A 20587-nucleotide genomic window follows, 5' to 3' on the forward strand; every position below is an offset into this window, starting at 1 on the left:
GGGGGATAGTGAGGAAACACTGCACCCTCGGGGTTCCTCAAACAGAGCCAAGTTCCTACGGGCTGGAAGGCTTTGCTGAACCCCTTCCCTGGGTGTTTTTCTTCCTCTCTCCAAGCTTCTCCTTTTCTTGGCTCCTCGCCTGTCTCCTCCCACAGAGAGAGAGAGAAAAAAGGTCACGTATGTTTGGAAAAATATGTAGGTCAGTGGAACATTTCCTGCACTTGTGCGCGGGGAGGCGAGGCGAGGCAAGGCGAGGCAGGGAAGGCTGCCGGCTCCACATCCCCACCCGGCAGCACCCCTTGGCTCGGGCGGGAAGGCGGGAGGGAGCCCTCGGCAGCCCCGACCCATTTTGCGGCGCGGCTCGGCTCGGCTCGGCTCCCGCCTCCGCAGGCCCCCGCTTGCTGCCGGCGGGCGCGGAGCCCATGGGCGCGCTGCGCGGGCCGGGCCGCGTGTGAGGGGGGAGATGCGGGGGGGGTGCCCCCTGCTCGCCCCCCCGGGCCGCGGAGCAGCCCCCCCGCGCCGCGCATTGAACTTCATGCACCAGCCCGGCTCCTTCCTGCCGCCCCGCCGCTCGCCCCCTCCGCAGCCGGCGGCGCCGTCCCCGAGCCCCCGGTGCCGCGCGGGGAAGCCGGAGCCCGGCATGCGGCGGCGCCTCGCACCATGAGGAGGGACAGCGCGGCCAGCAGCGCCAGCGCCAGCCCCGGCAGCAAGGCCGGTGCCCCCGCCAAGGAGACTCCGCCGGCTGCTGAGGGGAGCAGCGGCACCAGCCGCCGCCGCAGCAGCAGCAGCAGCGGCCCCGGGCGGCAGCGGAGAAGCGGCGGCAGCGCCCGAGCGCAGGTCGCCACCGCGGACAGCAGCAGCGGCGCCAGCAGCTGGGGGCCCCCCGCGCCGCCCAGGTAAGGGCTCGGGGCGGGCGGGGGGGACACGCCCGCCCGCACGTGTGCCGGGAGCGCCCCGTGTGCCCGCGCGCCCCGCGGAGGGGTTGCGGAGCCGGGCACCCGCGGCGGGGGTGCGCGTCCACGGGCCGGCGTGCCTGCCTGGGCTCTGGGAGTGGGCATCCGATGGAGGGGCGCCGCTGCGGGCTGAGTGCGTGCACACGCTGAGCCTCTGCTTCATGTATGTGCAGCCAACGGATACCTATGGACGGACCTCTAGCTATCCAGAGATATACTTCTAAACTCACTATGTGGGTATTTATGCACATCTATCTACATGTACATGCACGTGTGTGTGTGCACATGTATCTAGATGTACATGCACTTAGATGTGTGTATGTGTGCACATGTGTACATGCACTTAGATATGTGTATATAGACACATATATCTATATCAGGGTTTCCCAACCTTTTCCAGCCCAAGGCACATTTACATTAATGAAAAATTTGCCAGGGCACACCTGTTAAGGCATTCCCCATCCTCATATCTATTGTAGCTCATTGCCATAGCAAAATTCCATGGCACACCTGTTCATTTCTGATGGCACGCTTTTGTGCTGTGGACACTGGTTGGGAAACACTGAGAGATCCCTCTCTCTCTATACTCACACACACACACATGTATGTGTATATGCACACATACATATGTAGATATATGTTGTGTGTATATGTCTATACCTATGAATGTGTATGTTGTGCATGCACACACTGCATGTATACTTTATGGACACAACAGGTACATGTGTATATATATATACAGGTTTCCCTCACCAACCACAGTTCTGAGTATCCAGGCTTCAGAGAAGGGGGGGGTACAGTCAGAAAATCCCCCTCACGGCCCCTCCGGCCCTGCTCAGGCCTCTCACTCCACCCCCACAGCCTTGCTGGTGACCCTCACCCCCCACCCACAGCCCCTTCTCCCCCAGCCCTTCCGGTTTTGCCAACCACAGGAACTTTCAGGAACCTAAACCCAGCGGTTGGCAAGGGAAACCTGTATACACATAAGTATGCAAATACACACAACATGCATATATATGTAGGTATGTGCATGTGTGTGTATGTATATATGTATGTGTTGTGTGTGCACATACATTGCATGCATGCTTCATGTATGTATACAACATATTCATGCATTTATGTATGCATACATGTACATGTGTCTATATATGCAACAGGGGTGTAGGTTATAGCTGTGTTGGTCTAAGGACATAGGCAGACAAGGTTCTTTGGGTGAATCTGATATCTTTTATTAAACCAACTTAAAATTTTTTCCAACTATTTAAGTTGGTCTAATAAAAGATATCAGATTCACCCAAAGAACCTTGTCTGTATATATGTATATGTGTGTGTGTATATATTCATATGTATATATGTATGTATGCGTGTATTTATATACACAGCCTACATACAAATGGACATGTGTGTACTTGTATATATGTATAAATTGTATGTGCACACACATTGCATGTATACTTCATATACACATACATATATGTATGTAAGTATACTATACACACACATATACACATGTACATATGCATATATATGTATGTATATGTTGCGTATACATGCATACATACACATGCACACAACATATACACATATATGTGTATATGCATATATATGTATGCATGTATATGCTGTGTGTGTGTAGACACACACATTGCATACACATCTGAGTGTATACACACTTAAACAGAGTTCAGCTTGATTGTACTTAATTGGCATGATAACATATGAATGTCACCACAGTGAAGCCGACCCCCTTAGGTCTCTGTCAGAAGTAGCCAAGATCCTCCCCAAAGCAAGAGCGCTTGGGCTCTGATCTCCTGTGTCCATGTGTGCTATGCACATAGACAAAGAGATCAGAGCCCACGCAAATCTCCTACGCAAATCCAGACGCTTCCATCAGTTTCTGGCTAGACATCCCGGGCATGGATGAACATTTTATATTCCCAGTTTCATTGAGTTACTTGCACCAGGACAGGATTTGTTTTGGTTTTAATGCATTCCTCGTACAGAGATTACATGATCTGTGTCACTGGGACATTTCAGAAAGAATGTGGGTTTTTGCTACTGTCACCTTTTGTAGTGATTTTTGAGTGTTAAGTCTTGAACATGAGAAGTGAGCTCGTGAAACATGGATGGTCCCATCACTTCATAAAAAACATATTTTTAGTACAGTTTTGTCATTCTAAGTCACAGCTTTATTTATACATAGTTGAATAATGATCTGGGTATATGAGCCCTGAGCTGCAATCCTTATTCAAGCAGAGCCTCCCACTAAGGTTAATGTTTTGCTTGAGTAAGGATTCTTCAGTTGGGCCACAGGGTTGTCATTTGCAGAGATTGTCCTGTCACAGAAACCATTTGTCTCTTTTCTTCTTGTTTTCATTTAGTTGGCAGACCAGAAAAGTGTTAGGTAGATTACTGACTAACAAGATAGAACTTCTTTCATGGAGCTCTGTCTAGTGTTAATTTCCTGTAAAGTCATTGGACTGATTTAGCAATTAACAAGAATGCTAATCCAAAAACTTTCCTTGATACTTCTTAACTGCTTACAAAATGATTGTTTATTTTCATTCAGCCATTCAAAAATAATTAGTAGTTGTAAATATTTTAACTGGCAGAGGAACTTCAGTCTTTTATGAGATACCAACTGCCAAAAAGGCTATGGACATATGTAAAATGAACTTTCAGCTTTTGGATTCAACAAGTGTTCACTCAGAATGTCCTTTGAAGTGGAAAAATGTGTCTCCTTTACTCATGTTTAAAATGCTAATTTGTATCCAGTGGTAATTTTACTTTATTAAGTGAGATTAAATAATTAGCAGTTCCAGTTTCATGAAGTAGTCCACTGATCTAGTGAAAACGCTCGCATTTGAAACTTGTTTTTCTGGTTAACCAAGGCCTGGTCTACAAGCCATCATTTTGCCAGCAAAATTTCTGCCAGCATAACTGCAAGTCTGTCAACCTTCACCCCTCATCTGGGTGACAAAGCCCTTTCTTTCTGCACCAACTCTGTGAACTTCTGCTGGCTCCCAGCAGCTGTCAGAAATCAAGTGTAGATGTGCTTGTGCCTTCTGTCGGCTGCCACAGTCCCTTTAACAGCCAGTGCCTGCCAGGGTGCACTGGGTGTCCTAATTGTTCAGCAGCTATAATGAAGTAAACAGATTGAGCCAGAAGCTGTGTACATATATATGTAGGTGACTATACATCCTGGTTTGGCTGGACAATCCCAGATTTTGTAGGCCCCAGCCAGTTGGTGAAAATTGAAACAGAATTCCTGGAATCGGGACTGCAGTCCGGTGTTGCAGTCCGGTGTTGCAGTCTGCAGGGTGTACGCAGAGCAGCATGGTGTGCCAGGCAGATAGGCGGGCAGCACCACTGACTTGGTGGGAGAGGGTGGGCAATGTCCTGGATTTCCTTAAAGTAATATCATCACCCTATATATATATATATATATATATATATATATATATATGTCTGCTGGCAGCTTCCCTGTGGCAGCTGCTTCTGATGCTGTAGCTTCTGCCAGCACAAGGCTTGTAAAACAGGCATACTAAGGCCCAGACTGCAAACTTACTGTGCCCAGAAAGGGCTCTCTCGCACATTTTACCTTGTTCTATGTAGCTTGCCATCTGTAGTGTGTGTGGGGGAGACGGGAGGTTGTCACTGAGCACAGCTAAGTAGCCTGTCAGCAGCATTATGCAGCGTTGGGCTACATTGCTTTGGTTTAGGAAGCTGACTGGAAGCAGTGGTGCTGTGTTTGAGCACTCTTCTGTCAGGCGTGATGAGTTTGCAGTGTAGACATAGCCTAAAAACATGCACTGATATATAGGAACTGTTAGAGGGTGGAGCCTGATCAGTGCACATTGGCATCTTTGGAGAATTTAGCTTGCAGAGTCTAACAAGTTTCTATTGAGTGTGCGCTAATGTTCTTCAGAGTTCATTCCTAACACTAGGCTTACCCCCAGGCCAAATTGTTCTTCCCAGCTGCAAAGCATGGAGATATTACAGATTCTTGAAGGGTTTTTTCACAAGAGTCAAGATGCTCACCTGCAAGTGTGCAGGACTGGACCAAATAACATATTTCATGTGGTGATATTTGTCAAGCACCAGAACCAAGGGTAGGAAGATTGTCTTTTGTGTGCTCTCACTGCCCGTCTGCTGGTATGAAGCCATTGTGGAAGGGAAAGAGGAAGCAGTTTAATGCAAATGCAGCGAGGTGAGATGTGGAGGAAAAGAGGGGGAGGAAATGCAAGGAGTAATGGGTGGAGAGGATGAAGGATTTGGTATGGACAGAAGATGATAGGAAATTGAAAGAAGGAGGGGGAGAAGGACAGGAGTTGTTGAAGGGAGATGGGTTGGAAGGGCTGAGGAACATGGGCAGGAGCTGTAGGAGAATGAACGGTAGCAAGGACAAAGGTGGTGACAGAAGCAGAACTAGACAGGAAGAAGCTTGTGGTGGACAGGGGCAACCAGGTCTGCAGCTATTAGAGCACATTCCCCTATAGAACCTGGAACCAAACTCATTGTTCCTGAGTCTAAAACATTACTGCCTAACAAGCCATTTGCAGTGTGTGTGTTTCCTAGTTGTAGTTCCATAGAGAAGATAAAATTTTGTACTGCTGCCAGTTTCGTTGTTAGCATAAGTGGTAGAGAACTGTGTTGTGGACATAAAAAGAGCCCCACCCTACTAATGACCCATGTAATGGGTCAGTATAGTTCATGATGGATTCTTTACTAGGTTCTTTGAAAAGTTTAAAAATTACATAAAAATGCATTAAAAGAATGTTAGTTACAAAGCCTGGTGGGAAAATGATGTGATTAACATTTGTATTACAGTCCATATGTATAAGGGGGTCCTAACTGAGATTGCATCAGGAACCTTAACCTTGCGCTTCACAACTTCTGAGTTTTTTTCAAATGTGGGAATTTGTAGGTTATAAAGATTTAGAGACACCATGTATATTACAATCATATGTTGTGAGCAAGCATGTCTTTAGCTTATATTTTACCATATATATGGTGTATGTGTGTGTGTGTGTGTGTGTGTATATAATATATATATAATATTCCATAATATATTAATAGTCCAATTACTGATGTTACCATAGATACAAAAACTTAAAAATAAATCAAAATCCAATATGTTTGTCACTTTATTTTCTTTATTTACTTTTTCATTCTGTTTGTCTTAAGCAATACAGCATTTAATTGATTTAGTTTCATTTTAGTTTCTAGTTTCACTTTCAAGTTCACAGTGCTGCAGTGATTGGGTTTCAGATTCTCCAGGGGGCTTTTCATTTGAGCTAAAACAGCAGTTGCCATTAGTTTGTTTCTGTTTTTCTGTTTGTCCTACTTCTTTTAACACTTGTTGAGTTTTTTTCTAAGGCTATTGTCAGATCCTGCAAACACTTATATTTGTGCATAACTTTACTCACACAAGCAGTTCTATGGAAGTTGTAAGCTGACAGTACATTTGCAACAGATGTGTTGTGAAAGTGATTTAAATTTAAACTTCTGTTGGCTCCCAGCAGCTGTCAGAAGGCAAGTGTAGATGTTTCTGTGCCTTCTGCTGGCTGCCAGTCCCTTTAATAGCTGGTGCCTGTCAGGGTGCTTTGGATATCCTACTTATTCAGTGGCTGTAATGAAGTAAACGGATTGAGCCAGAAGCTATGTACATATATATGTAGGGTGACCATACGTCCTGGTTTCGTAGGGAGTTGTTAGTCTTGTTGAGATCATGTAATTGTCTGGCATTCCACATGATCCTGTTCTGTGATCCACTTGTGTACTGATAAGCCAATGTAAATGTGTCTACACCTCCTGAGGCCCATGCTTGGGAGCACTGCCGTAAAGCACAGTATGCACATACAGCCCCCTGAAAGAGATATCATGCAACCACCTGAGTGTGGCATGGCATATGTGCCACTACACTCTCCCATGAGAATGAGTTTATCAGCATGCCTCCAGTGATGTACTAACATGCTTCTTACATCATCTGATTCATGGAATGATGCATGCACAACATGCTTCACAGCACTGCTCCCTAGTGTGATTCTCAGGTGGTACAGACAGACTCAAAGGACATGTCCAGATGAGCGTGCATGTGTGTTTCCTTGGGGACAAATAGCAGCAGCACGTAGTTGTGCCACTGCTACTTGTCTCCAGGGGACGCTTATGCATGCGGGCTCTGGCACATGATAAGTTGCCCCGGGTTGGGTAGGAGAAACTGGGACCAGAACCTGGGCTGGCCCCAGCAGCCATAACTGGGGGCCTCCTGGGGTGATCTGGGCATTTGGAACCTGGCTGACAGCTGGAGTATGGGCTCCAGCTGGCCAGGCTCTGGTTTTGGGTGGTGCGAGCCGCTGCCATATGCATCTTTGGAAGTCAATGCATGCAAGACTTCTTGCCTGTTAGAAGTTGCAGGATTAAAGCCTAAATCAGTAAACTATAATTTTATATAATATCAGCTCAGAGAGAAACTATGAAGGATGATTCTGTCCAGAGAAAAAGAACAGGTAAAGCTTTTTAAGTCACTTTGCCAAATTAACATTAGGATGTTTCTTTACCGAAAGGGCTGCAGCAGACCTTGAGTGTTTTCTCCCATTCTGCCCTGCTGCATTTAGGAAGAGCACCCCACATCCATGAGGTTATTCATTATCCTCCTTAAAAGTCTCTGTGCTTTCAGAACTACAAAACTTTGCAACAATTAGGCAGTCAGTGCATTGATCCCACTGACAGCAAACCTAGCTTAATACTGCCTTATTGTTTCCTTGTACTCCCCCATCTGCCTGTATCCATCTGTTATCTCTTGTCTTATACTTTGATTGTGGTGTGCTGGTAATAATAATACTAGAGGTAATCTCACTTTCTGCTTTGTGACCTAACTTCCAGGGAAATCAGTAGTGGTTTGGCACAATGACTGTTGCAGAATATAAATTTATCTGGGTTATCAGACCTTTAGTCTTGCAAAATAGAGGGACTTTTTCAGACAGTTATAGAGAGGGGGAAAAAAATCAAATCTGCAAGGACGTGTGTGTGTGTGTGTGTGTGTGTGTGTGTGTACACACATACACACACCCTTTAGGATTTGATTTTTAATTGAATACAGATTCATTACTGAATGCCTTAGAACTAAAAATGAGCATTGCTGACTAATTAATTAGACATTGTTTAAAACAACAATACTTGGTTGACTACTTTGTGATAAACCATTTATTTACTAATTTGAGAGCTTTTTTTTTCAATTCTAGATTGTGTTTATAGTAATGAACAAAATTTGGCATTTTTATTTGAAGATTTAATATTGTTGCCAGCTTCTTGATGGGGAAGTGGTACTATTTTAGAATAAAAGCGATTATGATATTTGCTATATTGTAAGTGATATTATTTTTAAAAAGTCTACCACTATTTATAGTCTGCTGACATCACTGTTGGTTTCCTGGTAAAAGGCTCATTCTGAGATATACATCCATATGGTTAGGGCTTTGTTAAACCATAAGTCAGGAGGCCTTCGTACTTTCCATGTTAGAGTAGTGACGTAGAGGCCACTTGAGGAAAAAGAAAGGCTCCAAAACTACTTCTGAAATTTGTATTTCTTGTTTTAGCTGGTTTTGCACTACTCAGTAAGCAGCACACTAACCTTCTCCACAGCAGTTACAATGAAATACTTTATTGACTGTTGATTCCATTGCGTGCTGCAACATCTCTTTCTCAAACAGTTCAGCCTAAGGGGCAATAGTAATAATAATAACAATAACAACAGCGACAATAATAATAATAATCCAATGATTCAACAGTCTTGGGTGCTCTACATTCACTATTCAAGCAAGTTGAAAATTAAGCATACAAAATACTTTTTTTAGCGTTCTAGATTCTAGTTCAGCAGCCATTCTTTAAAGTCTATCACTAAGGTTTATTCTCTCATAAGAAAATGTACTAATTTACATATTTAAATTGCATATTTTGAAGTTCCTTCCTTACAAAAAACTGGACCTTGCTAGTTAGGGTCAGTCACTGGAAAGAATATTATACAACAGGGCTATCCAACTGGCATCCTGTGGACCATGTGTGGCCTGCAAGGTGTTAATTTATGGACCCCAGGCTCTCACCCAGCCACCACTGCTCCCATTGCCCCTGCTGCAGTAAGCTCTCCCTCCCTCCTCCTCCATCTCCTATTTCCTGTCCCTGCTCCAGAGCAGTGTGATGTATCACAGCTGATGGGGTTGGAGGAGACCATGAACTGTGTGTGGTCTGGGGATCAGAGTGTGAGAACAGGGTACTCATATGTATGGTATAGTGGAGGTGTCCTTGTGCAGTGTACAGTCCCCAGGGCCTGTGACACATGCTGGTGCAGCTTGGGCAGTATATGACCCCTGCCAGTGTGGCTTGTAGCTGCTGAGTAGTTGGACAGTCCTGATATACAAGAAAATCAAATGTCAATCCTACCAAATTTTGAATTAATTTTAATAGTATTTTGTGATAAATTAAGTGATCTGATGATCATATACCCTCTTATGTCACGCTTTGAGGTTCCATGTAAGACATTAACTTCAAGCCTTCCTTTCAGATGGGAGCACTCTCCATTGTGGTGTGAGTCAACAGGCAGATATAGCTGTAAAGTATTTTCTAGTTAAACTGTGTAAAAATATTGCTGGGTTGTCTGAGTTAGTCTAATACAGGGGTGGGCAAAATGCAGCCTGGGGGCTGGATGCGGCCCGCCAGGCCATTCTATTCCGCTCATGGGGCCCATAAAAAATTTAGAAAATTAATATTTATCTGCCCTGGGCTGCCTGTCATGCAGCCCTTGATGGCTTGCCAAAACTCAGTAAGTGGCCCTCTGCCCAAAATAATTGCTCGCCCCATGTCTAATACAATTGGCCGACCTGATGTTCAAACCTCAGTTGTACGGTGGTCTTGGTGATTGAAAGCAATTGGACTAGATGGCCTCCCAAGGTCCCTTCCAGCCTTACAACACTATGATTTTATTAAGTGGGACAGTTCTCACAAGTATGCCTTAAACTGGGTTGAACAGTATCTCTTGCACTATACAGAACTGTAATTCTTGCAAGATGTTATGAATAATGCATCTTATTTTATCATAATGTTTACTATTTGCAAGTTTATCAAACAGGGGAGTGATATATTTTTTTCTGATATTGACCAAATACGTTATCTCCATAATGCCTCGTATGCAAAGCATGTGCCTTACCACTTTCCAGATTCTTAAACCATCAAATGCTCAAAGAGTTTAAATTAGAGGGTTTGCATTTTACAGATCCATGTTCCATTTATACCTCTAATGACAGCTCCTTTAATTTATGATTTATGGGGAAGTCCTCTTTCCCTATTTCTGTATGGCACACAGAAGGCATTACCAAGTCTTGCTGTAATTCCATCAGACCATCATCTAGATTCTTAATTATTGTTTCCACTTCAATTATAAAGGTAAGAAGAGGTATCTATTCAAGGGGACTGAAAACTGATTTTTTTTTAATATTCTGCATTTATATATAGCGTTTCTAGTGTTTCTGTCATGTAGTATGTACAGCTGGTTGATCTTACAAACAGTAGTTTCTTTCCAATTGAAACATGCTGATATTTTTAACAATTTCAGGAAGAGTAACATAAAGTTAGAAAAGCTGAGTCATACAAGTTGTTTTTTAACAATTATGTTGTTTTTTTAATGAAAAATAAAACGCTGTGATTATTCTGTATACTGCTGTTGAATTCTGCTGATTCCCACTGAAGACAGTGGAAATTTTCTTGAAAAATATCTGTAATGCTTAACCCATAATCTGATTAGCTTTAAGGTGGTAATAATGAGTTTAATCTTTTATTTTTCTCCTAAGCACAAGGACCAGTTTCTTACCTGGTGTTGATTGACTTAGGATCTCTTGAGTATGTATTAACAACCTTTTATAGAAGCAGGATGTTGGCTGCTGTGCTTCCCTTGCCTTACTTGTGCCAGGTTAGGGTGTTATGTCTTGTTTTGTGTCAGGTTTGATGGTAGTTTTAGAAATAATTTAGATTATAGATTTGTATAGGATGGTTTGGATAGGGGTGATCCTGTCTTAGGCAGGGGGTTAGACTAGATGGACCTCTGGATATCCCTTTCAGCCCTACTTTTCTATGATTTTATATGATTCTCTATGACATAGCTCATATGATTTCAACAAGCACAATTACACCAGAGGAGAATCTGGCCTCTCCTCTACATTCCTTCAGAAATGTACAAGCTGTTTAAACAATAAAATACCTTGCTGGTACTCAAGTGTAAGAAATATTTGGTGCCTAACCCTGCAGTCCTTATCAAGGCAATACTTCCACTGATGTCAAAGTGAGTTTTGCTAAACAAATAAATAGCTATGATCTGGAGCTTTTCCAAATTCCTATTCACAGCTTTTTAGGTCAGTGGTCAGCAACCTTTCCCAAGACGTCCCAAGTCAGATCTGAGGCTAGGACCTGGCCGCTGCTGATACTTCTCCCCACTGTCACTTCTCCACGCCACCTACTTGTAGATTGGTACAGGCAACTCCCCTACAACTGAGCACAGTTGAAGCTACTGCTTTGCAGGCTGGATCCAGTGGCTCCAAGTTAAGAATAATAAGCAACAATCTATAGCCCTTGTGATATACCTTTATAGCCCTTTTCACCTTTAAATCCCAGAGCAAGAGAAGAATTAATTGGGTTGGTTATAAACATTTGCTGAAGCAAAATGGTACAGATTCCCTTTTGTGCTTTACAAAATTGTTCAAGTAAAGTTCACACCCATAAATAACTATCAATCTAGATTATTTTATGGGGGTTATGTGCCTCAATGTCCTGTGAGTGGGAATAATCTGCGCAAGGAAGTAGAAACATCAACTGTTGAAGTTCATGGCATATCGGTTCCTTTGGTCCTGACAAGACCAAAAATAGATTAGTTTTAGGAAAGTTTTTTTCTCAATGTACCCTTTCCTGTCCCAAAGCACAACACAACACAACCCAGAGAATCAAATTCTGTGCTAACATGGGCTCTGATCCAGCAAAGTATTTAAGCACCTTCTTAACTTGAAGTCCTGCTGGAGTCAGTGGAATTGCTTATGTAACAGATTGCCAATGTGGGCTCACCAGATTGGTTTGAGATACTTACCCTGGGCTAGAAACAGAGACGGTGAACTCTGAGCAACCTCAAGGGTGGAGCAGGGGAGCCCTGCCCTGTGGAAAAGGAGAACCCAATTGATAGAAGGGGTTTTCAATCCCCTTATTCGCATGGAAGGGGGCAAATGTAACCCAGGTGGCGGCCCAATAGTTGCCACCCCTGCCCAATATCAGGGATGGTGTGGTGAGAGTGAGGCAGGGCTTCCAGCCAGCACCAATTTACTTTCCAGCCGGCCCCTGCTCCCTACAAAGCCGCCCATGGTCCCAAGAAGGTCTAACACTTAACTGATTTAACTATTTACACTTTATTTACAAAACAAGAATAATAGGAAAGGTTATTTACAAGTAAACTTAAATGGCATAACCAGAATCACAAAACAAATCAGAATGCATTAGTCAATCCCTGACTCAAGAACCACAGGTAGGATAACTGGCAGCTCTCAGCCAGTGCTGAGGTGCTACCACAAGGAAGCAAGGTGGTCACTCCCTGCAGCTCCAACAGGCTTCCCCATAAGCAACAGACTGCAACAGGTTAAGCTTTTCTGGTCTGCAGCAATCAAATTGTATCAAACCCCAACCCCCCAAAGAGGCTGAAGGGTGACCCTCTGTGACAACAAAAAAGGCAAGCAACAAACAACAGAGTAGGCTCCTGCAGCAATCAGCATGACCCAAGCACAAAGCTCAGGGACTCTATCCAATGACAATCAGCTGCAGAATAAGGGACAGGACTGAATCCCCTCTGGGGCAGTCAGTGGCAGAGGGTCAGCAGCACAGGCAGCTCCCAGGGTTGGTTGCTTTAAACCCCTGCTCCAGATGACTGGCTGGGCACTCCACGTGCCTCGCAGTTCTCCAATCCTGCTCGGAGCACCAGCCTGCGCCCCAGGCTCCTGGGGACCCTCGTCCAGGCTCTCTGCTGCTCCTCAGGATCCCAGTGCCTTGCCTGCTGCTGTCCCACTTCCCCAGGGAAGGGGGTTTCCTCAACTCACCAGACCAGCTCCCTGCTCTGGATAAGGATGCCTCCTGCACTCTTAGCCGCTGCTTCTTCTCCGCAGTGGAGTGGGGGGGGCGACTGCCACCACTAGCCTCTGGGACATCTGGCACATCCAGCACACTGCAGTGGGGCCTTGGGGCACCAGCTCTCTGCCCCAAGCCCTGGCCGCTGCTCCCTCTCTGCTGTAGGGCTGGAGGCACGGCTGACTGACGCTGTCTTCTTCTCCCAGGGCTTTCGAGGCTCTTCAGAGGGGTCTCTCTGCTCCCTCTGCTGGGTCAGCTCACCCCAGCTCTTCTTAGGCCTCCCGCATCGTTCCCCAGAGTCACTGTGAGCAGCCCCCACACACCAGTTCGGCTGCTGCTTTTATCCCCTCCAGCAGCTCCTCCCTGGCTTGCAAACCGGCTAACCAGGGCTCAGGGTGGTGGGCCCCCAACTCCGGCCATCCCCCTTCCACGCGAATGAGGGGATTGAAAACCCCTTCTTTCAATTGGCTTCTCCTTTTCCCCAGGCCAGGGCTCCCCTGCTCCACCCTTGAGTTGCTCAGAGTTCACTGGCGCTGTTTCTAGCCCAGGGTAAGTATCTCAAGCCAATCTGGTGAGCCCACATTGGCAGTCTGTTACACTTATGTGATCAGTCTTAAGTACATGCTTAAACACTTGTGCTGGATCTAGGACGTATTCCAGTGAGTTTGGGTAGGGTGTGAATCAGTGCAAATTCTGTTCCCTTACATTTTGGAAATTGGGAGTGGTCCCTGAAAAGCTCTGTTCAGGAAAGGAAGAGAAAGGAACTATGCACACTTAGGCTGGATTTTAAAAAACATTCAGCATTGACCTAACTTTGCTTCATCTGAAGGCAATAGTTGATATCATTGGAAATACTGAGTACTTGGAAAATCGTACTCTTATAGTTTAACAAAGTTTCTCTCTAGCCAGTTGTTTTGTTCTTCATTATCCTTCCCTTTTCTGTTAATCTCTGTTATGTTGCCTTATATTGCTCTTCATTCTTCATCTTCATTCTGTCGCCTGATTCCTCTTCCAGTCTTCCTTTTGTTCTGCCTCTTTTTTTCTTTCACCCAATTTTTGGGGATTGCTACTTATCCCCTTTTTTCCTTTCACAATCCTTTCTTGTCTCTTTTCTCATCTTTTCTTCCCTCTTCTCCCTCTCTCCTGTTTCCACTGTTCACATTTATGTGGATGATTACAATCTGGCTCTGTTGCAACAGCAAACTAATCAAGGAATGGTTTGTAGCTTGTTCAAACACTTTCAATGTACTGGTGATAATATTCAACTTCCTGAATTATAGTTATGTAGTTGGTATATAGATTAATGAGTTAGAGGGAGATGTATTTTTACCATATCATAGAATCACAGAAAATTAGGGTTGGAAGAGACCTCAGGAGGTCATCAGTCCAACCTCCTACCCAAAGCAGGACCATCCCCAACTAGCTCATCCCAGCCAAGGCTTTGTCTAGCTGGGTCTTAAAAACCTCCAAGGATGGAAAGTCTGCAACCACTCTGGGTAACCTGTTCCAGTGCTTTACTACCCTCCTAGTAAGAACATTCTTCCAAATATCTAACCTAAACTTCTCTTGCTGCAACTTGAGATAATTGTTCCTTGTTCTGTCATCGGCCACCACTGACAACAATCTAGCTCTGTCCTCTTTTGAACCCCACTTCAGATAGTTGAAGGCTGCTATTTAATCCCCATCTCAGTCTTTTCTTCTCCAGACTAAATAAGCCCAGTTCCCTCAGCCTCTCCTCATAAGTCATGTCCCCCAGCCCTCTAACCATTTCCGTTGCTCTCCATTGGATTCTCTCCAATTTGTCCACAACCTTTCTGTAGTGGGGGGCCCAAAACTGAACACAGTACTCCAGATGTGGTCTCACCAGTGCTGAATAAAGGGGAATAATCACTTCCCTTAACCTGCTGGCAACATACCTACCAGTGCAGCCCAGTATGCCATTAGCCTTCTTGGCAGCAGGGCACACTACTGGCTCACATTCAGCTTATTGTCCACTCTAACTCCCAGGTCTTTTTCGGCAGAGCTGCTGCCCAACCATTTAGCCCCCAGTCTGTACCGGTGCATGAAATTGTTCCATCTGAAGTGCAGGACTTTGCACTTGTCCTTGTTGAACTGCATGAAATTCCTTTTGGCTCAATCCTCCAATTTGTCTAGGTCACTCTGAATCCTAGCCCTACCCTCCAGCATATCTACTACTACCCAGTTTGGTGTCATCTGCAAACTTGCTGAGGGTGCACTCAGTGCCATCTTTCAAGTTGTTGATGAAGATATTGAACAAAACCGGTCCCAGGACAGACCCCTGGGGCACACCACTTGATATCGGCTGCCAACTAGACATCGAGCCATTGATCACTACCCTTTGAGCCAGTTTTCTGTCCACCTTACAGTTTGTTCATCCTGTTCTTCCTTAGCTTGCCTGATGGGAGACTGTATCAAAAGCCTTACTAAAATCAAGGTATACCACATCCACTGGTCTCCGCATCCACAGAGCCAGTCACCTCATCATAGAAGACAGTCAGGTTGGTCAGGTATGACTTGCCATTGGTGAATCCATGCTGACTGTTCCTAATCACCTTCTTCTCCTCCAAGTGCTTACAAATGGATTCCTTGAAGATGTGCTCCATGATTCTTCCAGGGACTGAGGTGAGGCTGACTGGTCTGTAGTTCCCTGGTGTGATGGAAGGTTCCCTAAGTGGGGTTCCCTGAGTGATGCACTATCCGTCCAGCATGGGGCCCCTCCCCTCAACTCACCTGCCATGACTTGGTGTAATTATATAAAGGGTGGGTTCAGTGGATGGCAGTACTCACGGTTCAGGTGCAGTATTCCATGGGGCTCCGCCTCCCCTACACCCCGTCCACTCGCCAACCAGGCAGGCGCCAGCAATGGTGGTTCAGTCGTGCTTGATCGACCTGGGCTTGCCTCGAGGGGGACCTCACGTCCAGGTGGGTTCTGTTGGCGCTTGTCAGGCTGCCCCACCCCCAACGAGTAGCCTTCCTGTCATGGAGACTGGCAAGCTGTACATGCGTTGGCTGGCGCCTACTTCAGCGCCTCTGAGTAGGGAGCTTCTGGTCTTATGCCTCTTCTCTCCTGTTTTTTTTTTCTCTCAAAGAAATAGACCCTTGGAGAGGAGAGGGGTATGGAGTTGCCTCCTTTCCCCAGCCTCCTACAGGGGGCTCAAACGACTCCCCTACTCTGCCTGCCGGCGTTGAGCCGGCTGCACTGCTCCTCCCTGCTGCAGGAGCCTCCACACTTCTGGCGTGCTCCATGTCAGCCTCCCTCGCTTCCCCCGCCCCCGGGTTCAGGTGGGACTTTTAAATCTTCCCGCAGCAGCCAGAACAGCTGCTGCGATTGGCTCAGCTGTTCCCCACCTGGGGAACAGCTGATTAAACAGATGGCGTAACACCAGCTTGTGGGGCCACGGCTGCAGTTCCTGCTCCAGCTCTGGCTGTGCTCCGGGAGATAAGTTCCCCCTGTGGGGGGTGCTGTTTGTGGGGTTTGGGGCCCACGGTGACTGCCCTCTCCCCTTCGGGAGCCTGTGGGGGCATCTTGCTGCCACACCTGGATCCTCCTTTTTCCCTTTCTTAGAAATGGGCACTGTGTTTGCCCTTTTCCAATCATCTGGGACCTCTCCTGATCACCATGAGTTTTCAAAGATGATGGTCAGTGGCCCTGCAATCTCATCAGCCAACTCCCTCAGCATCCTGGGGTGCATCCCATCCAGATCCATGGACTTGTATATGTCCAGCTTTTCTAAATTATCCCTAAACTGTTCTTTCACTACAGTTGGCTGCTCACCTCCTCCCCAAACTGTGCTGCCAGGTGCAGTAGTCTGGGAGCTGGCCTTGCCTGTGATGGAGGTGAAAAAAGCATTGAACACTTTAGCCTTTTCTGCATCCTCTGTCACTAAGTTGCCTCCCCCATTCATAAGGGACCCAGACTTTCTCTGATTCTCTTCTTGCTACTGATGTACTTGTAGAAACCCTTCCTGTTACCCTTCATGTCCCTTGCTAGCTGCAACTCCAATTGCACTTCAGCCTTCCCGACTTCATCCCTGAATGCCCAAGCAATACTCTTATATTCCTTCCTAGTTGTTTGTCCAAGTTTCAACTTCTTATAAGCTTCCTTTTTGTGATTTAGTTTACTGAAGAGTTCCCTGCTAAGCCAAGCTGTTTTTTTGCCATAGTTCCCAGTCTTCTTGAACTTCGGGATGGTTTGTTCCTGCACTCTTAATAAGGCTTCCTTACGCTACAGCCAGATCTCCTGGACTCCTCTCCCCCTCAAGACTGGTTTCCCAGGGGATCCTGCCCAGGAGTTCCCTTAGCAAGTCAAAGTCTGCTTTTCTGATGTCCAGGATCCTTCTGCTCTCCATCCTTCCTTTCCTCAGGATCCTGAACTCAGTCATCTTGCCGTTGCTGCTGCCCAAGTTGCCATCCACTTCTACATTCCCCACCAATTCTTCCCTGTTTGTGAGCAGCAGGTCAAGAAGAGCATGGCCGCTAGTTGCCTGCTCCAGCACGTGCACCAGGAAGTTGTCCCCAACACTCTCTAAAAACTTTTTGGATTGCCTGTGCAGTGCTGTATTGCCCTCCCAGCAGATGTCAGGGTGGCTGAAGTCCCCCATGAGAACCAGGGCCTGGGATTGGGAAACTTCCACTAGCTGTTTGAAGAAATATGTTCTGTATAGTCCCATGTTCAGTAGGCTCTTAAATACTCCTCTGAATCATTCACTAGCAAGTGAAATAGTAGACTGGATTTTGGAAATGATAACATGAATATTTTACAGTGTTTCATTCAGAAAAAAATGAAACATTTTCTGGAATTGTAAAGTCTGTATAAAAGGTGTGCCTAAACATATAAAGGGTGTATAATAAACATAAAAACCCATGCTGGGTTTCTTTCCAGCTGTGTCATTGTTTTATGGCATTAGAAAAATCATTTAACTCTGCATCAATTAGTCTGTAAATAGGAAAAGGCTACAGTTTGCTGATCCTTAATCTTTTAATGGCCAAAATTCACACCTCTGTGCTGAGCCCAAGACTTCAGCATTGTATGAGGTACTAAGAGGGGATTTCAGTCCATTTTTCTGTCCTATGATAGGGAAAAGAGCTGGAAAAAAGTGTTTTTGTAAATGTTATTCTAGCTCATAGCCTGGAATATTGGCAGCTGCTGCCTGCACAGCTCATTCATACTGTTTGGGATCACCATGGTGCCTGTTGACACCCTTTGCCTTCAATGAGTGAAGTTTGAAGTTTCCAAATCAATAACATTTCTTTTGCAGAAGACTTAGAGCGTACTTGTGAAATAGGTGGTATTAGTACTATGCCTTTCCAATAAATAACAAAGTATTCTAAATAATATGTACCGAGATACTACTAAAATTTTTTGGGTGACTCCAGATACATTTGTAAAACTAGACGGCATAACATTAAATGTGTATAGTCCATCCTGAAATACACAAGCAGCTTTTCATTTATTTTAATGATTAAAAGTCACTTTCTGGGGCCTTGCATATTTAAAGGGTGAAAATGTGTAATACAACTTAGAAAATATATGTTTGCTTGGATCACTGTTCAGTATTTCCTGTTACTCATGCAAACCTAAAATTAATCAGAAACTGTAGGATTGTGTTAATGTTGTGATGCTAATACCTAAAATGCATAAATCCTTTTGTCATGTCATTTGTAGTTAAATCTCAAACACTTTTCTTTTTCCAAGAAATACTGCCAGTTGCTTTTGAACAATAGATTTATTATTCTCAATTACATTTAAAGTTTGATTAAGATAGTCTTGTCAGTTTTTATTTAAAAATTGGTTCTTTTTCAATGAATCTAAGGTTTTGTTTAAGTTTTTATTATTTAGACTTTCATATTTAATTTGCATGATCTATAACAGCAATGCCCAATCTATCCAGCCCCACAGCTGAGGCAGTTAACATTGTCACCGCTCCCTTGCCACAAAATCTTGCTTATTTCAAACTGTATTTGAAACACTGAGACTAGTAGGGACTTGACTGACAGAGAAAGAAAACTGATTTTCAAGCTAAATGAATAGAAAAACATTTAAAATATAAATGCCTCTTTAAAATCATACTTTTTGGTACTGACAGCTGCATTTCTTCACACAGTAGATATATACCAAGATGATTTGACTAAAAGAGTGATTATGCCCTAACACTATAATAGTCTGTGTACTGGAAAAAGTAGCATAAAATGTACACCATTTGTTATTCATCCTTTTAATTCACATTAAATGGCTTCATCTCCCAAAAACAATTACTACGGTTCTGCTCAACAAAAGTAGCCTTAGTTTCTTTAGTCACAGACAACAAACAATTCTGCTTGGTTCCTCAGTGACCAAGCAAATATGAGGAAAGGTCAGCCTGCTGTAGTTTACCTGAAAACCTTCTTTGCACACTGGATTTGGGGTGCAGTTTGTCGGGAGAAAAGCTCATGGCTCATGTGAATAAATGTCCTGCCTCTCAGTCCAGTGATTTTCAAGTAAGTAGTAAGGAATGATCCTAGGTTCCCTGCAAGTTATCTTCAAATGGAGGAAGAGAAAGCCTCTAGAACTTTTCTAGACCTCCCCACCTGGCCTCTTGTTTTGGAGTAAGCAGGGTTGTGGGTGGAGTGGGCAAAGAACTACTTCATGATTGAATTGGTTAAATTTAGGGAAGAGATGGTACCCTAAGACAAGGAGTTCAGGCATGTGTGATCTCTGGAGTTGTGCTTGTGATCCATGGGTTGGGGTATAAAGAAAGCTCTCATGTAATGGGCAGAAGTGGGGGAAAGTGTCTGGTAACCCCATGTTTCAGGGCTTTTTCCAGTTATTAGCTGGGACCAGGAAGTAATTTTTTCTTTCCTGGATCTAACTGATGGGACCAGGAAAAAAAGCTGACTTGAGGGAGACATCTTGTCTTTGGGGAACACTACATTTTCTATAATTTAGTTTCCCTAGGAAAGAACATCATGGAATGTGCTCAGCATGCTCAGGGCATCTCAGATTTAGGAACGCCACTCTGTTCAGGAAAACTATTAGGTCCATACTTCAAGTCAAGCATAGGTTTGAAATTAATCCAGTGCTTTCATAAAAGAGGGTAGACATGGTTAAGGACTGCCTTGAATTATGGCTAGATTCCCAAGTCCGATTGTTAGATAGAGTTGAGTAGGATGGGAAGAAAGCAGTTGTAACTCCTTGATTATGTGCGATGTGGCAAGTAATAAAATGAGTATAGTGAAGATGGACATGGTGCTTCTGTGAGCAAGAAATTTTGGCAGCTACCTTTTCATCTAGATATGGCCCTGAGGGTACTAGCTGGCCTAAACTTTCAACTTACTTTATTCATGTGGTCTTTTATGCCTCTTCTCCTTTAATTTTTCCATATACTGTATATAATGTGACTGAACTGACAGGATTATAATTAGAGTTAATTAGTTTATTCAGCTTCATAAGTTTTTAATATTTTCTTTTTCAAATAATAGAAAAAATT

The 20587-nt window shown here is 44.5% G+C and overlaps 1 protein-coding gene across 3 annotated transcripts in view; it reads left to right on the forward strand.

The window, feature by feature from the left end:
* The first annotated feature begins 209 nt into the window (after window positions 1-209).
* NPAS2 (neuronal PAS domain protein 2) overlaps window positions 210-20587 on the forward strand; it is a 165877-nt gene continuing 145499 nt past the window's right edge. Inside the window, exon 1 of one of the 3 annotated variants that reach the window (XM_059721007.1) lies at window positions 210-896. In XM_059721007.1, the coding sequence (XP_059576990.1) occupies window positions 661-896 (236 nt within the window). In that variant the 5' untranslated portion in view covers window positions 210-660. The remainder of the gene's footprint in view (window positions 897-20587) is intronic. The other 2 variants (XM_059721006.1, XM_014600315.3) reach the window with 2 other exon arrangements.

The sequence above is a fragment of the Alligator mississippiensis genome, chromosome 1 (genome assembly GCF_030867095.1).
Source record: "Alligator mississippiensis isolate rAllMis1 chromosome 1, rAllMis1, whole genome shotgun sequence".
Lineage (NCBI taxonomy): Eukaryota > Metazoa > Chordata > Crocodylia > Alligatoridae > Alligator > Alligator mississippiensis.